We start from the raw sequence: 24,678 nt of genomic DNA, 5'->3' as shown, positions 1-24,678 counted from the left end.
TACTATCACATCAACAACAGTGTGTCACATTATAAGTGTGAGAGAATCTCCACATATCTGCAAAATCTTAACTCAGACGATGCTTCAGTAGACAGGACACATCTAGGTCAGGTCTGTAGAGATGAGTATTTCTTTTTAAACAGTTCCGTATTGTTAAGAAGGTTCTTTATATATCTGTGTGCTCCCGACCGAACCATCACTCCAGATTTTGTGACACATAAACCAATTATGAGAATTTGTGAGCGATAAAAAAATCTTGATAACTAACACCAGAATAAACTTGCTTAAAATGAAAAGAGCTGCAAAGAGAGAGAGTCATCTGTGATCCAATAAATAAATACAAAACTATCTCTATCTCACAATAAGAAAGTAAAACAATCCCTGGAGTTTTGTGGTAACCTGTTCAGTGCTTTTCCATTGTTTTTTTTAATAACAGACAAAACGTTACCTCCTAATTTCATAATAAAGGGGGAACACACATCAAACATAAACACACCAACACCATCTCAGTTTCTACTGCTTCACAGAGTTCGTGTGTCTGATTATAGCACATTTATACTGTAAGGAAATAACGATTAGAGTGACATGACTCAGCTCTGCAACAACCTTCTCCTCGTGTTTACTGATAAACAGCTGCCTGAGCTCTTGAGTGTGGCCCAATCAGAATGCATCATGACAAACCCCCCAACGGACACTGGACTTGGCCACGGCTTATGTAGACTGAGCTCTAACTCCATTCAACAACACAAGTAACAACAACCAATCCACAAACAACACACTGGCACAGTCTGCTGAGTCACACACCTTGCACTAACCTCTAATCCTTTCAACTCTCCTCCACATCCTGTGCCAGCAGCCTGTGTGTGTGTCTGTGTGTGTGTGCACTGTAAAGCTGCAGCTGGTGTCATGGTGCTGGTGACATTTGAGAGCATCTTCATTGCATTCCAGGGCCGACATACCGCAGACTCAAAAGAGCCGCCCAGGCCAGGGAGCAGGACACGATGGAGGATATTAAACAGATTACATGAGTCAGGGAAAAGCAGAAGACTTTATAACAAGCCTCAGCTGGATCTGTTTTTCTTTCTCTGAACCAAATGCACACATGCCTGGACTCGCATAACAAAGCTGCGTAGACCTCACACACATGAACAGCCAGCATGAATAATGTAGACATAACTGTGTGTGTTTGTGTGTTTGTGTGTGTGTATCATTGCATTTACTGTGTGTGATGTAACTGCACACAAATACAGATAATGTCAACTGAACATAAGCTTGTTCAGGAATTTTGTTGTGTGTGTGTGTGTTTGTATTGTTTTGTTCCGATTATGTGTCGGTGTGAGTGTAAGTTTTCTTGATTGGAGCAAATGAGTTTGTGTTATATCGACCAAGCAGGATGCAGAACCATGTTACCACGGAAACCCCTTCCTGTACACAGCGCCTGTTTGGGTGATAATATGATTGCCTGCGTGTGTGTGTGTTTTTGTGTGTGTGTTGATCTTGCTCTCTTTTTCAGCCCCTCCAAAAATTGTGATGGTGATGTCAGTCTGACCACCTGTCGCTCTAGTTCGGTCCCAACGGGCAGACACACAAACTCACACACGCACACATTATTGCACGCATGCTGATTATGAATGTAATCCTCAGGCACCGCCGTGGCCTTATCATACTCCACCTGTTGTTAGCGCTGCTCTTGCTTGAGTTTATGAGTTTATTCTTAGGTACCAATAATGTAAGTTCCCCTTGTGTTACACAGCAAACATGTATAAACAATAACAAGCTGCAGGTATCTCGGTTTTCTCACAACCCAAACCACACACACACCATCACATCTGTTAACATTTTCGACAGGAAACGCTGCACCACACACCCACACACACTAAATCTCACTCTGCATAATTTTAACTTTCAAGTGGGGTAGCTGATAATGAAATTACATTTTCAAATGATTGAATCTACTTCTCAGTTACATGGGGAGTTCATATTCATATTTTTCTCAAATGTGCTGAACCATTAGGGGTGGTGTGGATCCTTGTGACATTAAATATGTATTTCTTAATCCATAATTTAGTTACTATGTAGTTTCTGAAAGTAAAAGTTGAGCATTTGCACCAATACAGCCTGAACTTAAAGGTACAATAACATTTTTCCGGAGTGCACTGGATGTGGTAGAGGAAGGTGTTCAAAGACAAAGCACTGATGGCAGAGTGCTGTCCTGATTTCTTCTGTGGGTCAGGGCACCTCCATGTGAGTAGTGCCATCCTGGTGAAGCTTGTTGCAGGTAGATGAAAAGATGCAGTTGGCAACAATAAAGTGTGGCCTGGAGGATAGGACCCCCCGTCCCAGCCCAACAGAGACTGCAGGATGGGTTCCAATTCTGAGAAGTGTGTGTGCATGTGGACAGGCTCTTATAATCCTCTTTTTGTAAGGACAGATTTGAGTTTTTGACTTTGAGAGTAATGTTGGTGCTTCTCGTTTCCTTAAATGCTGTGAAGGGATTCTCTTTAGGGTAAAGTAGACATCTATAGGAGTCAAAGCTGGGGAATGCATCATGTCAACAATGGTCCTTCTATTTTATGACACATTTCAAGCAAATGTTTTACTTTATATGACACATTTAATAAGGATATGTAAGTGTGTTTTAAAGAAAAAGTAAAAGACAGAGGAAAGCCTTAAAAGGACCAGATCTTCTCTCCCAATGTGTTTTTATGTCTAGTTTATGTCTGTTACAAACATAATTTGTAATTAAAAAAAAAAATCCACAATGGCAAAAGTCCCAGTAGTGTATATTTTCAGAACAGCAGAGATAAAGAGCAACTTCCCCTTCTGGGTCAGGGGACTGAAACGGTCTCAGAGGGTCTGTGGGTTTTCCCCCTGCTGCTCCTGCAGTATGAAGAAGGAACCACTGGGTGTCGTCAAACGTGAACTTATTTTGTTGTTGCTGATCATTTACAAGCCAATTCAATCACTATTACAAGTACTTACTTATGTTGTTGAAATGTTGTATTTATTATCAGTTATTAATTACATATTAATTAGAAGTTAATTAAATATTTAAATGCTATTTTTTCTATTATTGATGAAAGATCAGATACTGTAGATTTAGATTTTTCTGACTACTGTGCAGTAATATTATTATTAGTTGCAGTAGTAGTGGTAGTTCAGCACTGTATATAAGTGTATCTACAATTAAATATTTAGTCCTTTTCAGATACAGTTTTTTTTATTAAATCCTATATGATAAATCTGTGGGTCAGACAATTTAAAGAATTGGTTAACAATTAAATACAAATATAGAAAACAGAAGATATTGGATTAAATTTAATCACATTTTAATGGCATGGAAACACACGGGCGTGGGACATAAAACCCTCAGGGTGGGGCAGTTCATTCCCAGCTCTCTTCCATCTGCTTCCCAGAGGAATCCATGACAGGAAGTACAGGAAATGCTGATGCTGTTCAGTCCCACCAGGGAAGATAAGCTTCACGTTGAAGTTTGAGTGTCCCGGGACAGGAACTGTGGCCACACCAGCCTCTCCTCTGATTGGTGGAGTCAGGCTGCGTCAAGGCAAAAACAGTTCGCCGACATGTAAACGGAAGTGCGTAGATTTGCCTTCAAAATAAACGCCAAACAGCGAGTAAAATCTGCACGAAGCGACCGAGTTCGTTTTACTTTGAAAATGCCCAAACGAGGAGTGCTTCCGTTTCACAGCGGCGAGCTTGACGTGTTGCTTCAGGGAGAGAAATCAACTTTCCGCTGTCATGCCAGAGAAGAAGTGCCTCTCGCTGTCAGGACCCGGGTGAGGACCAGTTCCGTCTCGGACTCCGTGGTGTCTTTGTGAAGTTTATGGCGGATGGGATGAAAGCGAGGCTCCAGCGGCTCAAACTCTTCAATGTCAAACAGCAGCAGAGCGACGTGAGTTTCTGTGGGAGCTCTGCGGTGGGGTTTCCCTGCTAAGTGGGCAGTTAGCTAACTTTAGCCCAATTAGCTCAGGCTGCGGTTAGCTAAGTTAAATAAGTTGGCTGTGGTTGATGTTAGCAGAGCAGAGGCAACATGTCCTCTGACGTATTTTTCTCTATATTTACGCCGAATGACGCCTTTACCTTAAATTCAAATTAAACTTTGTTTTTATTAAGCTAATTTCTTGACGTACGTCCTCGCCTTTACGCCACATTCATCTGCGTGTTGGACCAAATAAATCACAGGTGTAACAGAGTTATTCACCATGTGGATCTGCTGTCTGCTCCCCACTGTAGCTGCAACACAACAAACAAACACAACTGACTAACAACTGTCAATGTCAATATTCAGGGTCCGGTTTTTTGGCTTCTGCAGGGGACACGTTTGATTTAAATCAAAGTGTGTTTACATTGAATGAAGAAGAAAGTGTCCATTAGGCTTTTGACACCTGCAGCTGATGGTTGTTTATATTATTGATCGATCTGCTGATTGTTGTCCTCAATTTCATGTTGGTAAATTACAACAATATGCCATTAACACTTGCCCAAAGCTCAATGTGATATATTAACTTTATTTGTATTGATTGATTCGCAGTTACTAACTGATAGGATTTAAGAAAAGCAGCCGGTCTTGACATTTGAGAAACGCAAACCAGAGAATATTTGGCGTTTTTGTTGGATAAATGATTAATGATGAATGAAAATGATTGACCCCCTGTCTTTAAATGTTTTGGTTTTGTTTGGCCAACAGTCTTTAACGTAACATTAAAGATATTCAGGTTACAGGGCTATAGAATGGACAAAATCATTAAATCCCCATGTCTGAGAAGATAGAAACCAGCAAATATTTGTTATTCTTGTTTTAAAAGTTTCTTTAAACTGATGAATCGACTGTCAAAATAGTTGCCAGCTTATATTCTGTCAATCAATGAATCGACATTGATCAGCTGCAGAACATGGTGGTGTGGATGACAGGGTCACAAATATTGTCAAAGCTTCACTGCTATTGGTTATGTTATATGAAGCAAAGTCCGATTTAACTGACCAGTCATTGAACTAAATGATTAAGTAATGATTTGAGAACTTATTGGTGATTCAAGTCATAAACGAGTAAAAAAGTCACTGCAGTCCTTTAGTTTAATCCGTATCACCTTGGACTCTTGGAAAAGCTGATGGTCATTTTTCATATCCTCATCAATTTGTGGCCTAAATGATTTATTGATTAATCATGAAAAATTATCTGTCAAGTTTGCTCAGTCCCATGTGTTTGTGAGAAACTACACAGTGCGTCACACTCGGGGAGGATCCCTCCTTTTCCTCCTACCTCATGATGTTGCTCGACCTTGTTTTTGAAACAATGAAACACTTGAGTAATAGAACAGGCTTGTTTTCTTCAACTGGATGTTGTTCGAGCTTCTGGTTCTGTTAAGAAGCGTTTTACTTGCTGTCAGAGCCTTTGTACAAAGCTGGATACAGGAAATAGCCTGTCTGCTTAGCTTAGCTGTATAGACAAGCCAAATGTAGGTGTATGAGAGTGAGTGTGCAAGTGAGTCATAGCGATATCATCTCCAGAGTCATTGTGCTTATCCCAAGATGTGATGTCACTCCAGGAACAGGAGGCCTTTAGTCATGTATATTCACTGTATTAAGTCTGAGTGAAGCTCTTGCCTTGTCTTGTAGTGTCACAATTTAGACAACAGAATATCAAGGATAGTTACACTACTTGCTTTTTTTGTCCTTGTTTTTTGGATTGTGATAAAAACTGTAACAGCTAGCTTATTTACTAGGTTTGAATGGAAGTTGTTGATGTGCAGAAAGTCTCCGTCATTTCCCGACTGCCTTGTTTAAAGAGCTGACTTTACACCTTTCTAATAAAACACCCCCTTTTCCCGTACATCGCAGCCTGGAAAATACAGGCGACAGCAGCAATTAGATTTTGGACAACAGGCAAACTTAGATTAGAGATTTGAGTTAATGATCACCCAAATCGTCTGTGGGAGACTGTACCGCTTGGATATTTAATCCGCCTTTCCTTATTTTTCAGCAGTACCCTTTTTCTTGTAATCCCTCGGTCTCACATGCTTTTCCTCTCCCACTTTTTTTATGTGACTTAACTCCCCTATTCATGTGACACAGTACTCACACTGTAATAAAAACAAGCCAGTCCTTCACTTTGCTTGTCTCACCTGTCTGTAAGTGTTAGAGCTGCTGTTCTAACACAGACTCCCTCAGTCCTCTGAGGTGTGAGCCTTGTGGTTATCTCTGAGCCTTCCTGATCTAATTTGTTCTTCGCCGAGAATTCGCCCTGACTCAGCGTTGCACTTTCACAACAGGCCCATCTAGTGTCCCTGTTATCACACGTGAATGGGTTTGTCATCTTGTCTCTGTGCTGTGAAGTGGCTGCTCAATCCAAATACAGTGATGTCAATGCGTTTGCCATTTTCAGCCATTCAGTTACACTTCCTGCTTCACAGCCTCTTAAAATGTTCCCACTTCTCTCTTTTGTGCTTCGCCCTCTGACAGTGATGCGTAGCTCCTGAACTTTGAACTTTCTGGGCACTGGTTATAGTCCACAAGGCACAAGACCTAGACACATGACCATGGGAAGTGCAGAACTTGGACTCTTTGTTGGTTCCTCATAGCTGTTGATTCCCAAGGCTGGTATGTCAGTGGGTGTTGGGTGGCATTTCTCCACTTCTTTTTTACCTTGTATCTCTAGTAATGTGTATACTTGGGAAATGTATGTTTTGAAATACATTTATTCAATTGAAGTAATTTTCTCTGGTTGTAGTTGGTGTTGCCCTGTTTAAAACTGTTAAAATCACGTTTAAGTTGTTAATTCTGTAAATTTGCAATGTTCTGGTATAGACTTTGAGTCTGGTCTCTGCGTACTAGCTTTCCTCATTGTTTGGGGAAAACCCTAAATGTTGGAAACATGACTTTAGAGTCCCTCAACCTAAAAATAGCTCAGAAGACCAGTTAGCTTAGAGGGCCAATAGAGAAAAATAGAGGAAGCTAGAGGGTTGTAAAAATATGTATAAGTGAGTTAGTTCTGCTAAAGTCTCAGGGACATTCATCTATACTTTTGGCTCCTGGTAACTGACTATGCTCTTTATATAAAATCCTCACCTTTCACCCTAGTCCTCTCTTAGACAAACACTGAAAAGTTTATTTTTTGTATTGGACTGAATCACAGCTTCTCGTTTACTGGGTATACTTGTGTAACTTCCTACTTTCCGAGGTCAGTATTACAGTAGTTCTGTGTCATTTTGGCCTGGTGAGAAAAGCTGTGCTTGTTCAGTGTTATTCCTCTGTGAGAGGCCAAGTCTCTGCATCACAGTCCAAGGCAGTGTCCAGCTGCCTTCCTGTCTGAGATCAGCCGCATGTAAACGTGTCACTGAGCAAGATACTCAGCAATACAGCTGCTCTTTGAGGAGCAAATCCTTTCTTAGCACCCTCAGCTCAAGATCAGATGTTTCTAGCCTTATACCAGCAGCAGTCTATAAAAGGAGGGAAGTTGTAGGAAGGGATGTAACATAAAGGGAAAGAACCAGAAAAGAAATCCAAGAATGATGACATAATGAGGAGGATATTTTAGTCCCTGCCCATTCGTTCTTGGTTTGCTGAAAGGATTTCTATGAAACTTGGTGGAAGGATGGAGATGGGCCAATAAATAGCACATTGAATTTGGGTGTGGATCAAGGAATTATTTGGGGGCATTTTCTTTTACTTTGCAAGATTTTAAGATTTTCGTGAATGTAAAATATCTTAAGATAGGGAACATTTATGAGATCTCAATTTGATGTTGATCAGCCCACCAGTCCAAATCCCAAACATATTTAAAAAACATGAAGCTTTTCATATGTAAGAAGCTAGTACCAGCAAATGTTCAAATTAAACCTATTCAAATTATTAATCATTTGATCCAAATTGTTGAAACTTAATTGTCTCTTGATCATCTAATTGATTGATTGACTGTCTCCGCTCTGTATTGCTTTCAATTTTACCTTTATCAAATGAGGAAGTGGGAGAAGTATTCAGTGTGATATTTTATATATTAAATAGGCATGTGTGTGATGAGTAAATCTGAAATGGATTTCCAGTGAAAATGCATTTTGGATGGGGAGTGTTTGTATGAGAAAGTAGAGGAGAGTGATAACATCATCACGCTGAGAAGTTAAGGAGCAGCAGAGCCAAGCAAAGCAGAGGGAGGGAAACTGGGTTCTGGTTCCTGACATGAGAAAAGGTTAGACAAGGACAGACAGAAAAAAACCATCCTCCTCCTCCTCATGGCTGTTCTCTGTCTTCAACACCAAAAACACACACACAGGAGTGAAGGAGTGAGAGGAGAGGCATGAGCAGGGACGCACTGTACAGTATCTATTGGTTCAAGTGCTTCAGAGAGTCAAAAAAGCAGAAGGAAGAGGAAATGGTAGATGGAGGAGGGGTACGCAGAACACATAGAGGTCTGTTGTTAGTGGACAGATAGCAGACTCCGCTCTCATGCCACTATGATTAAAAGCAAGTCGACTCTAGAAGCTTAAGGGTGAGAAACAATGTGTCCTGATGCTGACGGCATGTGAGAGAAGCCAGTGAATGTATAATGTTTAGCTCGTCTTTAAGACAAATGAGAGGGACATTTTAAATACAAGATGTATTTAAAGAAAGAACATGTTGTCTTTCTGCTGCTAAGTTTGGAAATGATCATGGGCTAAATTTATAATTTTTACAATTTCAGTTGAATAGTTTAATGAAAACAATATCTACCTCCTGCAACACGTAAGACATGAGAGTTGTGCTGTGTAATGCAGTTACAAAGTTATTATTCATGTAGAATCACCAAGTGTCTTCAGTTTATGTGCCTTAAATCACAAAGTTAATACAAAGTAATAAATTGTAAATGTACAATTTTGGCATAATTGTAATGGAGTCAGCAACATTATACTTTATTCATTGAAAGTATGTGTTACTCGTTGTTTAACCTGCAGTTTCAACAGGGTCATGACATCTCATTAATCACCTGAATGATCATTTATCTGTTTGGAATAATGTCTTAAAGAAAATAAGTCAGTCAGAGATCATATTCATTGACTGTTTGTGTCAACAAATTACTAAATGTTCCAATGGTCAAATATGTGTTATTTAAATTCTTGTTGAAACTCAGCATTAGTGCAAGTTTTCTAATTTCCTCTTATGTTTCTTAGTCTCTCTTTACCTTTTCCATTTTGTTGACATTTAAAGAGAGGTTGAATCTGTTTATGTATCCACAGCAGCTTAATCCCGAAGCAAAACAGAGCAGTGCAGGTCATGTTCTGAAAGACAGACCTAGCAGCCAGGCTACATGCCCATCTGGATAAGAAGGAATGCATGGTTTATTGTGTGTTTTTTTTCCATCCCCTCGACCACAGGTTTCTCAGTCTTGTCACAAAACAACTGGGATTTCCCTTGAACAAAAACTTTTACAATAATCCTTGAAAGCTTTCAGAGAGGGCATCCATATTGTAAGTCTGCCCCATCCTTTAAGTAGGTTATGTTAACTGTATTAGGGTTTTTTGGCATAACTTCACCCCCTTCCAATGGCCAAGAAAGGAAAAAGTCTAAAACAAGTGCTCCAGATTCTTCAAAAGTTTGCAACCAATGTTGAGAAACAAATCTAGTTTGTTTATTAATGGGTCTTCTCTAAACTCACACAACTTCCGCTGCTGCAGAGGTCGTCACACGGGGTGTGCAGGTGACCAGAGGAAGGCTCTCCTCTCGTCTCTTGCCGCCTGCATATGCGGGTCACTGCTGCCGGCTGGCCGTAAGATTTTGAATTTGATAGGCAACCCGGTGCTGCACATGAGAACATGAGAGAGAAGCAGAGACGGTTTTAAATTCCCTCCATGCCTGCACTCGAGCAGGCAGCAGTAAATTACAAGTCTAAAAACAATAAGAGATCACCGCCAACAGTTTGTTAACACAGACGTACTATGTATCAGACCACGTATGCTTTATATGAAGCTTCTTATGTCATTTCAAACTGTTTACTCTCATTTGGCTGCACCAGTTTTGTTAAATTCCTGTCCTGACGCTTGCTATATGAACCAGGTTTGGGTCGGGATCATTATTCTGCCTTCATGGTGGCAGTAGGCCCATTACTGTGTAAATGTGTGTAAATGGAAGAGCCTGAACAGCAGGACAATGTCACGGCTTTGATTTCAAAGTGCCAACATGCGATCTTAAATCCCACAAAAGGGAGGCTGTACGTCTTCTTGTTTGGTTCTGTGCAAACAACTAAATGGGGCACACCAATGGGTCCTCTTGACGGAAATATTCCGGGATCTGCGTATATAAGTAACGAGTGAAACCAACACCCACACAAGTGTATACACCTGAAACTGCTCCAATCCTCAATAGCCTTCAAGAGTAATAATGCTTATTTTCTCCCATGGCACTGACACCTCGTTGAGTTGAGTCATGTCACCACAAAATGCCACTGAAAGAATTCCAAAACAATTGTACTGATGTGAAGCAGACAGAGCAGGTTTTGAAAACATTCCATCGCCTGAACGACTCTGTTGCAAGAGGCCTCCAGCAATGAACTGTAGCTTTAGGTCTGGTGCTATGTTGAGATTGGTGACTTCACTTAATTACCACGATAACTTTGCCAAACCTTAACTGGAACAGAGGTCAAATCATCGGTTTGTTGTTAACACTTCATTTATATGTAAGCAACATTTCAACGTTATAGCTGTTTGAGGTGGATGTCATTTCGTCAGTCAAAACCATCTTTAACACTTATCAGACAAACCTATCCAGAGCAGCTTACAGATAATGGAGGACTTGTTTTTCTGATGAGGAGCAAAGGTGAGCACACCTCATGCTGAGGCAAGACACAGCAGGACCTGGCTGGAAGTGTGCCAGTGCGAAGGCATATTTAGTAGCTGCTATGGCATCCCACATAAATGACATCACTGGTGTGTGACTCAACTCCCGCTTCTGCTTAGCTGGTCTGCTTCCTCCTTTGTGTTCCTTTGTCTGGTCAGAAAACTCTGCCCACAATAGCAGAAGCATGTGTACTGTACAGTGTGTTGCAGGCACTCTTATGTTGTGGTGGTTTACTGCAGCTGTTGAGTGTATTAATAGCAATTGTATTGTCCGGAACAGCGATCAACAAATTATTATATTTCTTATCCATAGTATCAAATAAATAAGGGCCAACATTAATGCTAACTTCCAAATAAGACTAATTTCTAACTTCTTGATTTTTCATTTTTTTACTCTCCATTTAGGAGCAACATAGAGGACAATGAAGACATTATAAAAAAATACATGTTGACAGAAAAGTGATTACCCCTTTAGCCTCCTAGCATTATTGCTCCTGGTTCCATTTCGGTGATGAGTTTGCAAGTTTTGCCTGTGTGGGTTTTCTCCTAAGTACTCTGGCTTCCTTCCTCAGTTCAAAGACATGCAGATTGGGGTTAGGTTAATTTGAGACTCTATTTGCTGTAGGTGTCTGTGTGTGTGAATGGTTGTTTGTTTCTATTTGTCGGCCCTGAAATACATTAGTGGCCCTATCCAGGATGTATCCAACCTCTCAACCAATGTCAGATCGGATTTGCTCCAGGTCTCCTGTGACCCTCAAACGACAGATAGATGAACACAATGAACTGGTGGTGAACTGAAATTCCATGTTTGCAGGATTTGACTGTGTTGCTGATGGTTTCACAGTAACAGTATTTATTATTTACTATGCAAAACCCCTGCTACATTGAGCTCTGTTTGTCCTTGTTATCATAATCCTTTCAGGGTAATTTTGTTGCAGATTGTACACATGATTGTGGTTAATGTCTCATATCAAACCAAGTGGAATGTTTCAGTGCTGACTGTGATTGTAAGTTGTGTATTTAGTCACTTTTCTTTCCCTCTGACTATTTGAAGCACCGTTAAAACACATTTTCGGAAGTAGTGTGTTGCTTTATTTTACTTACATTGAAGTGCAACTTCAAGCACTATTACAATTTCTCAGTCCATTGTATGTTTGTGTCTAAAACTGGCACACTGCTTTAATTGTCATGGAAATCCTGTGTTAGTCATGGAAGGACTGTTTTTTTTGTGAGTGAATGAGAGAGCGCAGAATTATGGATTATTTGTTCTAGTCTGTCCACTTAACAGCAGTCCAGCAAAATTCAGAACAGCACATTCTCAGCACAAAATAGAAAATGAACTCTTTATATATTTGTTCTTTTTGTCATATAAACTATATTCACAGCCAAGTATCACAACAACAGTTTATTACATACGATTTTTATGGCAGTTGAAAAAACTGTTTATGAATTAAATCAGAATAAAGTCAAAGTTTTCAACTTGACATTTTCCTTTTTCTTACTATCAGCTACAGTTTGACAGAAAGTATTTGGCGGGACATAAAGGCAGAGCTGTGGTCCTCTCTACTAATGTGTCCTGCTTATTTATTGCATGTAATCCTAGTCTCACTTAGCTGTAATGATCTGGCTGCATCCATTATCATTCTGCTATCATGAATAACAGCTTGTTTGTATTTTGTCAAACCAATCACTGTCATGTTGTTGATGTGATTTCACAATCCAAATCCTTGTCAAAACATGCCCCTTTTAGCTTGAGGGTTTCTCGTTGGAGGTTGTCGTTGCTTCCTGTAGTGAAAGGGATTTTAAAAACAGTCACAGGCAGAAGTGGCCGAGGAGAATTTCACAAAATTAAACTTATTCCACCCTCAATTTTTGAAAGCATTATTGTAGTTTCAACTTTACTTCATTTTTTGGATCATGGGTTGCCAAGCCTTACTGTTACAAGTTACTAATGTACTTTGAGCACAATATTGTCAAGTTGTTTTTGTCCCATGTTCATGTGATCATATTCGTACCACACTCGCACTCTGTGTTCTTCTTCAGTTCCTATTTGTACATTTAGTGATATGGAATCACAAAATGTTTCTTTATAGTTGTGACAAGGTCTCCTTCTCTTTATCTCTCCAGGTCCCTGAGATCATCAGTACGGTGAGACAGGCCGGCAAGAGCTCTGCACGGAACAATGATGTCGTCACCATTTCCAAGAAACCGTCCACCGGAGGCAGTGACTCTTCAGATTCATCTTCTTCTCATCACTCCACATCATCAACCTCCACAGCACCAACTGTGGTCTGGTCTCCGACAGCTTTTGCCAAAAAGTTTGAGGTGCTATTTTGTGGCCGTGTGAGCGTTGCTCACAGGAAAGCACCGCCCGCCCTTATCGACGAGTGCATCGAGAAATTCAGCCAGTTACATGGCTCAGAGACAACCAATAAAGGAGAAAATGGTGAGGGATTGGTGGGTGGGCTGAGGAGGGCATTAAACTTCCAATCCAATGGACTGGGGAGTGGTGCTTTTGGTAATGGCGCCGCTGGGAGCCCCACTACTGGCAAGCGGCCTGCCTTGTTCCAACGAGACCTGAGCTTTCCCAGTCTGGAGGGCCTGGATGAGAACGGACTCTCACCTGAGATTTCTCAAACCAACACTACTGATGCACATACACGCTCCGCTGAAGTAAAGCCCACCAGCCTGCAGGAGAACAGGACCATGCTGTTCATGGTAATTGTCAGAGATGTACTCTATAAACACTGCTGACATGTGTTAGTTAGAGAAGTACGATATGATTGTGTGAATGGTGCAGCAGGCTTATGGGCTGATAAGCTTGGTCCAATGGTCAAACTGCATATTACTCGGGAGGGTATGTGCAAATGATACACCTTTGGATCTGATCAGTGGTCAAGTTCAACAAAGATATGGTTGAAAAAACACATTTTGTAAGACATCTTCACAAATGATACGGCTAGAGAGACAATCTGAAGCCTATATTGATTAGAAAAAAATATTCCCCGTCGTATAAGAGATGTCAGATAATGAAGTCATATAGTGTAGAAAGGCATTAAAACATGATCAACATTCCTTATACCATTCTGTTCAGTCACCACATCAATAAGACAAAAGTACTGAGCTCACTACTGGTTAAAATCAAGTAACATCAGACAAGAAAGGTTTGCAACAAATTTTAAACAAAGGCAATGTTACAAAGAACTGCTTTTCAGATGAAAGATCTTCTTCCAACTCGCACTCAATGGTCCTCAGACATCTCTGTTGAAAATAAGAAGTGTAATTCATATTGCAGTCAAGCACAATGTTTGACTCTCAATAACATAGGCATAGAAAAAACAAAAATCCCTTTATGACTCAGCAAGAGCGACTGCTGACTGCTGCTCAAAATGAGCCTGGTCACGCTCCTCAGATTGACCTTCAGTTGACCCTGGTGACCTTCTGCCAACCGGAGATTTCCTGTTTGTCCTCCAGACGGGAAACAGTGACCGCTGGCACAGGAACCACCAGTGCCTGTTGCTGTGGCCCTCAGGAGATACAAGCAGGGACATTGCTGACATTGATGATACATCCTGTTGCTGCCATAGATAGCAGTCAGGATTACCTCACCCCGGTGACATCTCTGTCTCATTGTTTCTCAACGGCTTTGAAGAGACGCATGAAATCTCTCTTTTCCTCCAGAGTCTGATAATGTAGTTCATACTTGATAGTGAAGGACAGTGAAGGGGAACTTGTTGAGAAGAGAATATCTTAAGTTTAGGAGTGATGGTGACTCATGTTCTTATGATGGTGAGAATTAGTATATCCCCTGCTCTAAAGTGCAACGGTACTTTTTGAGCTGAAATAAAGCCAAACTCCCCACACACGCAAACCACCTACGAAGACACATCTGCACTTAAACACGTCCATTCAAAGAGTCTAACTGTATAACTTTTGTGTTTTAGGTTGGCAGGTCTCAGATCTTCTTGGTCAGTCCAGACACTAAGAAAATTGCCATAGAGAAGACTTTCAGAGAAATCTCCTTCTGCTCACAGGTATAATGCACCATGATTCTACATACTGTCTATAACTGTCATATTTGTGTGTGATTTTAAAACCATATTGTTTATCTTTCAGGGTATTCGTCACGTGGATCACTTTGGGTTTATTTGCAGAGAGACGGTGGAAGGAGGGAGCTGCCATTTTGTTTGCTATATCTTCCAGTGTACAGATGAATCACTGGTGAGATGGTGTCATGTGCACTTTTACCTGCATTCATCATGTTTGATCATCAGTTTTGTTTCGTAAAACTTTGGCATGTGCACACTGTAAATTGGGTGCTGCGTTGTCCTCGCAGCTTACTTCTGCCTTTCTCGTGAAGTAAGGTGTTTCGAAAGCAGGACCTTTAGTTTGTAGTTGATCAGATGTGTGGTTGTTGAGAAAACTGAAATACTGATGACAAACAGACAGAGATTCCTCCATTTATAGATAGATGGTGTTTTCACTCTAACTGGTCTCTTGTATTTCCTTATCAGTGCTTCACACGCCCTGTTCACATCAGATCAGTTCACTCAGTCTAATGGACCACTTAGGGTTCAAATCTGAGTGCCACAAGCATAAAGCTATTCATCACCATGTTTGTTTTCAATCAATGGAGAATAAATGCTGCTACAGACTCATGATTCAGGACAACTCTGTTCCACTGACAACACAATCCTAATGGACTGTCAGGTTGATAAACAGCTTTTAACATTAAATGGATATATTCTACTATGTAGTTATGAGCAACTAATTTTGCAGTGTGATTAGCTTTTACTATGAAGAGACACTTTGGCCCCGCTGCCAGAGTAAACAACCTGTTGAGAAAAAACTGCATGTCCATCTCATTGTGACATCTCTTTATTGTGATACATTTGTTATTCTATCAGTTTAATTGTACAAAGACCCATCTTTCTCACTTGTATTAAAGACGCATCCTGATTAAGGTGAGCTCTAGGCACAGTAACAGAACGAATAAATACCATTGGAGGCAAACTGATGAATGCACTGCAAATTTTTTTAAGGTTGTGTGATGTAAGAATAAAACATATGGGGATGTTCTTCTGCTCTTTCAGGTGGATGAGATCATGCTGACTTTGAAGCAGGCATTCTCTGTGGCAGCCCTGCAGCAGAGTGCAAAGACCCAGAGCCAGCAGTGCGACAGCTGCCCCATGCAGCAGCTCCACAGACTCTGTGAGAGGATAGAAGGTCAGTGTCTCTGGGCCCTATAATGCTAGAGAAGTGAAAAATAGGGAAGAATAAAATTACTGTTTCGATAGATTTATTTGACATTAGTTTAATGAAATACAAGAAGGTTGTTCCTCAGTCCCACCATATAATTGCCAAGGATAAAAACACAATAAAGCCAAAAGCTTATTTTCTTTCTGGGCGTCTTATCACTTGAAATTCAGTAAAGAAATTAACTATTTTAAAATGGTGGCAAAAGGATGAACCTGCAGCATTTTATAGATACTCAATACAATAAATTTGATGTGCAACTTGATGAGGTGAATATGAGAAAAGAGAGATGGAGTCTGTGTCGTAATGTGGTCTTGACAGTGAAGAAGACGCACAGTTGTCAGCTGGACACTCAACAACATGTCAAAACCTTCAGTCAAGAAACATTACGAAGCCGCCTGACTTGCATAACAGCTCAAGTGCTGATTTAGAAACAATTTATAACTTCATAAAAGAGCCCTCCGGCAGAATACATGTCATTTCAGATTTCCTGGTTTTCAAGTTACAAGATATCAAACAGCTTTGCTGTGCATTTAGAAAAGTTTTGCATGTCTCTCCATTTTGGAATTAACTGTATATCCTTGAGGTTTCTCCGGTTTTCCCCTTCTTAAATATTTTTTTGGGAGGGGGGAATTTTTTTTCTTATCAGATTCAAGGGACTAAAGACAGAGTGTGTCATGTGCTATAAACATTGTGAAACCCCTTGAGGCAAATATCAGGATATATAAATACAACACATTTATCATTGTAATTGTAGTCAATCAGTTTAATGTACGAAACTTGTTTTCTGTATGAATTAGCAGTCACATTTTGTTGGAAATGTTCTTTGTTTCATTTTATTTGGCAAATAACTTCAATAATAAAAAAAATGGCTAATTATGGTAATTGGACAACTGTTTTGGTGTACAAGGCCCGGTTCTCAACGAGGCAAGGTTAATAGGTTTACATTTTGTGTTTACATCTTATCAAAAAATAGCAGAAGTACAACATTGGACTAGATAGATATATTGATAGATATGCAACCAAGAAACAATGAAACTAATACCCATGCATTTACTATATATCAAACAAATTTGTGGTAAAAATAGGCTTTTCTTTTTAACTTGTTTTAAAACCTTATTTGCATCATTTTCAGGTCTACAACCATCAAAAGCCAAACTGGAGCTTCAGAAACATCTGGCCTCTCTGGACAATCAGGAGCAAGCATCAGTGTTTGAAAACACTATGGTAGTGTGTCTGTTCTGTCTGTTCTGTCTGTTCTGTCTGTTCTGTCTGTTCTGTCTGTTCTGTCTGTTCTGTCCATTCTGTCCGTGCACCTGAAGAACAAGGTGTGAATTCCTAGTGTAGAAAAAGAAAAGTTTGCAAGTTGTACATTTAAGACAGATACACTGTGGTATCACAAGATTTTCAAGTGGGACTCAGATTACAGTGTTTTCTCCAATTTGTGTCTCTGTCTTTGGCTCACTTCACTTTTTTGTTTCTTCACAGAGGCACCAATGGGATTAGTTGTACATTGATAATATCTTTGGATCTAATGATATTATTTGTTGCCCAGTGTTGCTGAAGAGTAAAAGTAGACTTTATTAGAAATGGAAATAAAGATAAGATGAATGCCCATGAGTATTTCTCTATTACTCATCTGACATCTGCTGGTGAAGCTGCCAAACTGCAACACTGCAGCAAAGCTGTTTTTGTGTTCAGTGTTCTGTTGGTTTACTGATTTGTATAACAACAATTAGTATTCAGTGTTAAACAAGTATGAATTAGCTCTAAATGTTTTTTTTGTGTGTGTGTAACAGAGGGCTCGTCCTAAGAGTGATCAGGAAGAGAATGAGTTGGTGATGACCTGGCTGAGGAAACTGTATGAGGAGAAACAAAAGAGCCATCAGCACACACTGCCCGGAGACAGCAGCAAACAAGTAACTACTGTATAGCATGTACACACTCACATGATCGACCAGCAGTTTCTCTGCGTTATATCTCTTCAAAGGTGTCAACTAGGAAAGACAAAAATGGAAAAAGGCATTTTTTTTATCTTCCATGTATACAGATATCCATGTATCTGTATTATGTGGGCTGCCCCTAACTCAGTCACTGCCATGCTTTTTCTGTCTGTTCCTTTCTCTATCTATGTATTTGTAGGTGTGTGAGGAGGCAGCTCCAGCTCCTGTGCAGGCGCAGCAGCAGAGCAGCAGCCGGCAGCGACTTGAACAGTTCAAGAGCCGAGCCAAGCGCTCTCTCACTGAGTCCCTGGAGGGCATCTGGAAGGTACTTGTTTTGCTGCTCAAGGTTGCCCATGTGTGCGCATGTGTCTAGGGAATGCTATAATTACTTGCATGCAAATGGTAGATTTTATTTACACATTTTATTTACCACAACATCTTAAAACCTAGAAAAGGTGGTGTGGCAAATGTTAATGCACGAAAATGCATCCTGGTTTGTACTCTGTGGTTACATGTAAAACCTGCATCAAGTGACTTAACCTTGGAGTGTGTGTGGTCTTGACAGGGGAGCAGCAAGGCCAGGATGAGCAGGGACAACAGTGAAGGAAGTGACAGCAGCTCCTCCATCTTTACTTTCAACAGCAGCCAGGACCAGCTTTGCTTAGATGATCCCTTATCGTCCTCCTCCATACTACCACCCACCAGCCCACTCAGGTAAACACACCTGAATGCACTAAGAACACACTGACTCATGTCTCAGGTCAGAGTGGTTCCATCTGTTTTACTTGGACGTCAGGTGTCTTGTCAGTAGGCCTGGTCAGACTCAGCCTGGACTAGTATGTAGGGTCCTGACATCTGCCTACAGAGCAGTCAACTGTTCACTACCTGGTGGTGAGTTGGATCAGGTGAGTAGCGACAAGAGAAGCTGCCAGACAGAGCCAGTGAGTGCAGAGGTGTGACAACTGAACAGAATTAGTCTCAACGTCGTGTAAAATTATGCAACGCTGTCCTGCTCTTTCTCTGACTTTTTTACGAGATTGCATTTACCTTATATTCACCAGATCACGTCTACATTGTTGATTTCTACTCCCTCTCTTGCCTCATAATTTTTTTTCAGGGGCCACAACTCAACAGGGGACCTGAAGCACCTTGACACCTCTCTCCGCATTTCTCCCTCCTCCTCCTCTCTACCTGGTGATGAGCAGCCGCAGGGCTTCCGTCGACGGGCCAGCACCTTCAGCCACCCTCCCACCCCCTCCTCAGGATTTGAGAACTCACCGCTGCACACTCTAAATCACACTCCACAGGACGCCACTGCCGCGACCAAGCCCAAGCTCGTACGACACTACTCTGTCAGCACTGACACGCCACACCAAAGCAAGTAAGGAGTATGTTTGTATCCACATTGTGTGTCTACAACAGCACAAACAAAGATACCTTACACCTGAGCTTGGTTGGTTTGAATAAATTGATGACACTGTCCAACTTCACAAACCTCTTTCTCTCCTGGTTACGAGGGTGTTGACACAATGTGGCTTTGTTTATGTGTTTTTTAGGGTTGGGATAGATCCTGTTAGCTTTAAAAGAGACGTTAGGGGAAAGTAATAGTTCAAGCGAGACTACCAAAAGACAGGAGGAAAAACTATTTGAGGAGGTTGAGTCGGTAAAAAAATACAGCTGTTTATATGATGTTTCTTCATGTGGGCAAAGGGACAGACGGCACCTTTTGCGTCTTTCTCAAGAGGAATATTATCACAACCTCTACCGTTGTCATGTTTGTTGTTGTCATGAACTCTTGACTCTGCGCTGCCCTCTAGTGGATGCACTGCCTAACAACCATCTAACGTAAATGGTGACAGTTACATCGTTTGAATTGGACATATCTGTTTGTGTATGTAATGGCAGCATAAATGAGCCCGGTAGTTCAATGTCGAATGGCTCTGAGCAGGAATTTGCATGTAACTATGTAACTATTTAGGAGTTATAGCGACAGAGGAGTTACATAAAACTTACATAAAGCTGGCTGTACAGCTTTATGTAAGTGTTTGAGCCATGTCTCTTAACATCTTGAGTATCAACCTATTTGATTTCTGCGTTTTCTCCCTTGTTTGTCTGCTTAAAAAATCTCCTGACAAATAACAACATTATGAGTTTATACTATAAACTACTATTACTGATTATTCTTAGTTTGTGATAATCGGCTGAAATTCTAACTAATAGCTGCTCACGTATACTCCAACTCCAAGCTCTGCCTTCAAAACATTTCTCTTCCCTTTTCTGTGCTTCTTCATTTCACCTCTTTTTTAGTTTTCATGCTTTTTTTCAGTTTCTTTGACTGTCTTTGCACTTTTTCTTTCTCTTCCTTTCACTGTATTTGCACTGATCCTTAGACATGCCTCAACCAACTCCACCCTTCCTCCTGTTCCTCCCTGCACATCCTCCTCCTCTGCTCTGCTCCCTCATCACCCCTCCTCCCCTTCTTCTGGAGCCCGGCTCATTAAGAGAAGGTGAGAATCCTGCTCTGGATCTCTGTTCAGCTCAATACATCATCTCTGTTTTCTCTGTTGGCACAAATTGATTTCTTTCATGCAAAATGTGTCTGCGTGAATTGGCCCCAAGTTTCTCTTTTCATCATGTGTTGTGCCACCTTTTTCCACCTCCATCTCTCCATCTCAGCCCTTTGGTTGGTCTTCGTGCTCGTCTCCACTCCTCCTCCTCTGTCCCTAACTTTCTGAAATTTCCATTTCTGGCCCCTGTCCAAGAGATTGATTGTCCTCAGCCAAAGAGCAGGTACATACACATGTACACCAAACAATAATGCCAAGTCAGTGTGTCCAGCATACTAATAATTTGTGTTTCTTTCCTACAGTATGACCGACTGATTGAAGGTTAATCATGGTGCATGTTAACTCTTCTGTGGGTGTTTGTGTTCTCAGTGACGTTGCAGGTCTCTCTACATCAACTGCAGCGTGTGGGTTGGGGGAAAGCCCGCTGCGCCACCGCCACTCATGGAGGCAGCAGATCTTTCTACGGGTCGCCACACCTCAGAAAAACACAGACCCCAACGGTTAGAGCACACATTCTTACAATTGTATTTGTCTTTATACAAAGTACCACACTGCGTCACCTGTAGTAAGACACTGACATTAACTTTAACTGTCATAATCAGTCGTAAGGAAAGTTCAGGTTTTGATTGTGTCGATTGAGTCCCCAATAAGTATTTTACAATTCTTACAGGAAACGAAAAGTATGTTGCCATATTATTTGAATACACAAAGAAAGTATAGAGCAGGATTGTGAAAATTTAAATAGGTAACAATAGTCTAAAAATGCTTTATCAAATAAAATTTGTGTTCTTATAGGTACAAATATTTTCAAACTAGAAGGGGGCCTGGAGAGCATTTACCACCATCAAGACACACATCCTATCTTGCCATGTTGAAGGAAGCTAAAAAAGTCCGGTTACTGCCTGTTAATACAGATATTTCTGGGTCATGTCACACCCTTCCACAAACTTAATGAAAAGAACCTCCTTGGCAAAGGTTATTAGATCTTCAAATAAGATCTATTATATATATTTTTTTACTAAATACTAAATTATTAGTATTGCCTTTTTACTTCTACTGACATACTTTATGGATAAAATTATTATTAAAATTTTTATTATCCAGGCTAATAAGGAAAAAGAAAGTTGACATCCTGATCGGTGAAAACAAGACTAGTTTGATACAGTGACTAATTCTTTGATACTATTTAATCTCACTGATTTATGGACCTTTTGCTTATTGTTACAAAACAAAACTGTACATGCCTCTTTTAAAGTACCTGTTAAAATAACAAAAATAACAGCTACATCCACTTGGTGTGTGTGTGTGTGGCTGTGTGCGTAAGAGCTTTTACAAGCAAAGCAGAGGGATTACTCTGCATGCTCCAGTTGCAATTAACAATACGACTTCTCCTCAGGAAGTTCAGGAAGTTCCAGGTCAAGACACCAGTGTAAACACATGTACTCAAATGCGTACATGCATGATTCATAACCTTCTTCAATAAAAGAACATGAGCAAAGCACTTCAAATGGGCTTCGTCAAACTTCCCAATTAGATCCGCATCTGTCAACAGAGGTACAGTGACAAATCCTCTCCACTTAGTGTCACTCTCTCATTTATGTGATGGTACATGTTTATTCAGAAAAGAGGACGGTAGTGAGAATGTATTAATTTACCAAAGCTCTTTCAGTGCTGTATGAACTTGAATAGGCTCTTATCATTGTCCTCCTGGCAGAAATGTTTTGATTTTTCCCCACTAGTTTTGATCTTTAATATCTGAATCCACAACTTATTTACTTTTGAAGTCTAAAAGAAAAAGGTCATGCAGAAATTGCATTAAGTAAATTGAGAAAATCTCATCAAATTATTCAAGACAGGATATGTTTATTGGCTATTTAATTCCCTGTCTCTTGGTAAGATTAATCAGAATCCCTTGGCTGATGAAGTTCCTTTACCTCAAAATGTTTGACTTCAGATTGATATGCACATGAGTTGCTTTGGCATCTTGTGCTTGTCTTGGAGTTATAAAATGACCTGAAGTGAAAGAGAGCTTAAATGCATTGAGCGTGTAAGAATAATCTGTTGGTCTGCAGATTGACAGCCCTATTTTAAATTGATGAAGTAGAATAGAACAGGGCGTTTTCACTATTTACTGATATAAATCAATTGGCTGTCTCAGTATATGCCCGTGCAGGTGTGTGTATGTGACTGTCTGACTGTGCAGACAGTGGGAATCCTGCTTGTGCTTGCATGTCCTCAGATCCTAGAGCCACGTGAATTCCAAGAGCACATCATTTGTTGCTTCTAATTTAATGGTGTTTGTAAGGAGTGTGTTATTTCAAGAACTGAGTAGTGATGTGAAGATACAGTAACAAGGAAATGCCAAGTGTCAACCTGCATCGAACCAGAAAAGTAAACAGCAGCACTTTTTCTGTCACAGGGTGTTAGTTTCACCTGCACTTTTATTTTGTAGCTGCCATATGAACTTTGAAGAACAATAGATAAATCACACAAAGAAAATGTAAAGTGCCTAAAAAATACATCAGAATAGGTCAAACCACAAGAAAACTGCATCAGCAAAGAGTTTTAGTCGTCTCTATTTGTTACATAATTTTAAAAGCCATGCTTATGCAACCACTGAGGGGTGCCAGAACCTAACCTTTTCAAATCCATCATCATGGATTTAACTACACACTGCAGCCACATATCCATTTAATTGATAAGCATTAACATTCATTTATTCACTCCTGTACACACCCCCCTTATGGATTTTGTGTCAGATGAAACAGGAATACATTATTTCAATGGATATGCTTTTGATCACAGATTATTTGGGTGTAGATGTGTAAATGACCTATTGAAGTGGAACAGGTGAACAGCAGCTAAACATGCTCTCCTAATCATTAACAGATGGAAATAAGCTGATGGCTAAATCTGGCATAAATCATCTCCTCTCATTTTGAGATAAATCTTTTGTGCATTGAACTTAATTTTTAAAAAAAGGAAAACATTTTTCACCTAAAGTTTATTTCGACAGTCAACTGCCAGTGAGTAGTTCAGTGTGATGGGCTACGTGCTGCCGAAATGCGATGCGGTGTTGGGTTGGGAGTTGGGCGTGTACTTTCATGTGTGTGCTTACATGCATGAGGTCATGGGTGTGTCGCTTGTGTGCATTTGTGTGAGTGTGTGTTTGAGGGGGTGGCGGTGTGTCAAGGTCATGTTGACAGTCCACACACAGACAGCGCCAGAGGAAAACACCAGCCTTGTTGACCCTCTTTGCATGTTGTGTGTGCGCGCACTGGGACTCAGTTCTTGCCAAGGTGGAGTGTTTGCTTAGGGAGTGGATTGTGCCACTTTTGGACAAATGTGTGGGTGTGAGAGAGAGATGAGAGGGATTAAGCATTTACAGTAATGAATCTGGTTATGGTTAAGGAGTTAATATACAGTAGTCAGTGGAGAGTCCCCACAAGGATCACAGAATAAGTTTGTGTGTGTTCAAGTGTGTGTGTATTTTTCACGTCCAAGAGCAAAGTCTGTGTTAACGCAGCGCCACAGTCTGTGTTTATTTAACAGATGCATGACTCTGTTAAAAGCGTTTACCTTTTTTCTGTGTGAGTCTGTGTTATGCATGTGTCTGGTATGTCTTCATGTCTCTATTAACTTAAGAGCCATATGTTTGTGTAGAGACTCTGCTGGTTTCAAGATGCCTCACAGTCTACCTGACACACACACAAAGGAGTTCATTAATCTTCACCCCCATCAGGCCCAGCGAAGAAGATACACGTCTGTGTGTGTGTGTGTGTGTGTGTGGGTGTGCGTGTGTGTTTGCGTGCGTAATGTTAATATGTAATGTGTTGATGTAAAGTATGTGGGTTTGTCTTTGAACGTTTCTAGTGTATGATTTTGTTTACATATTTAAAACAATTTCTTAGAAGAATCTTTGGAGAGATTGGCATCAAAGTCACATAGTTGTGTGTGTGTGTGTTATCTAGGTATTGCTCATGTTGTGAAATTTGAAGGTGAACACATTTGAAGGATATAGATTACAGTTAAGCACCAGTAGTTCATGTTAAGGTTAGACTTAGTCTAAATTATTTTAGGTCAATGTAA

The 24,678-nt window shown here is 40.4% G+C and overlaps 1 protein-coding gene across 1 annotated transcript in view; it reads left to right on the top strand.

Annotated features, from left to right (window-relative positions):
* tbc1d1 (TBC1 (tre-2/USP6, BUB2, cdc16) domain family, member 1) overlaps window positions 1-24,678 on the top strand; it is a 37,695-nt gene that overhangs the window by 677 nt on the left and 12,340 nt on the right. Inside the window, exons 2-13 of the mRNA XM_061094005.1 lie at window positions 12,951-13,541; window positions 14,768-14,857; window positions 14,940-15,044; window positions 15,917-16,049; window positions 17,215-17,306; window positions 17,879-17,998; window positions 18,222-18,347; window positions 18,588-18,736; window positions 19,140-19,403; window positions 20,413-20,529; window positions 20,699-20,812; window positions 20,959-21,089. Coding sequence (XP_060949988.1) covers window positions 12,951-13,541; window positions 14,768-14,857; window positions 14,940-15,044; window positions 15,917-16,049; window positions 17,215-17,306; window positions 17,879-17,998; window positions 18,222-18,347; window positions 18,588-18,736; window positions 19,140-19,403; window positions 20,413-20,529; window positions 20,699-20,812; window positions 20,959-21,089 — 2,032 coding nt within the window. The remainder of the gene's footprint in view (window positions 1-12,950; window positions 13,542-14,767; window positions 14,858-14,939; window positions 15,045-15,916; window positions 16,050-17,214; window positions 17,307-17,878; window positions 17,999-18,221; window positions 18,348-18,587; window positions 18,737-19,139; window positions 19,404-20,412; window positions 20,530-20,698; window positions 20,813-20,958; window positions 21,090-24,678) is intronic.

This window comes from Limanda limanda, chromosome 2 (genome assembly GCF_963576545.1).
Source record: "Limanda limanda chromosome 2, fLimLim1.1, whole genome shotgun sequence".
Lineage (NCBI taxonomy): Eukaryota > Metazoa > Chordata > Actinopteri > Pleuronectiformes > Pleuronectidae > Limanda > Limanda limanda.
The sequence above is the reverse complement of the archived record's forward strand: the minus strand, read 5'-3'. Positions and strand labels throughout refer to the sequence as shown.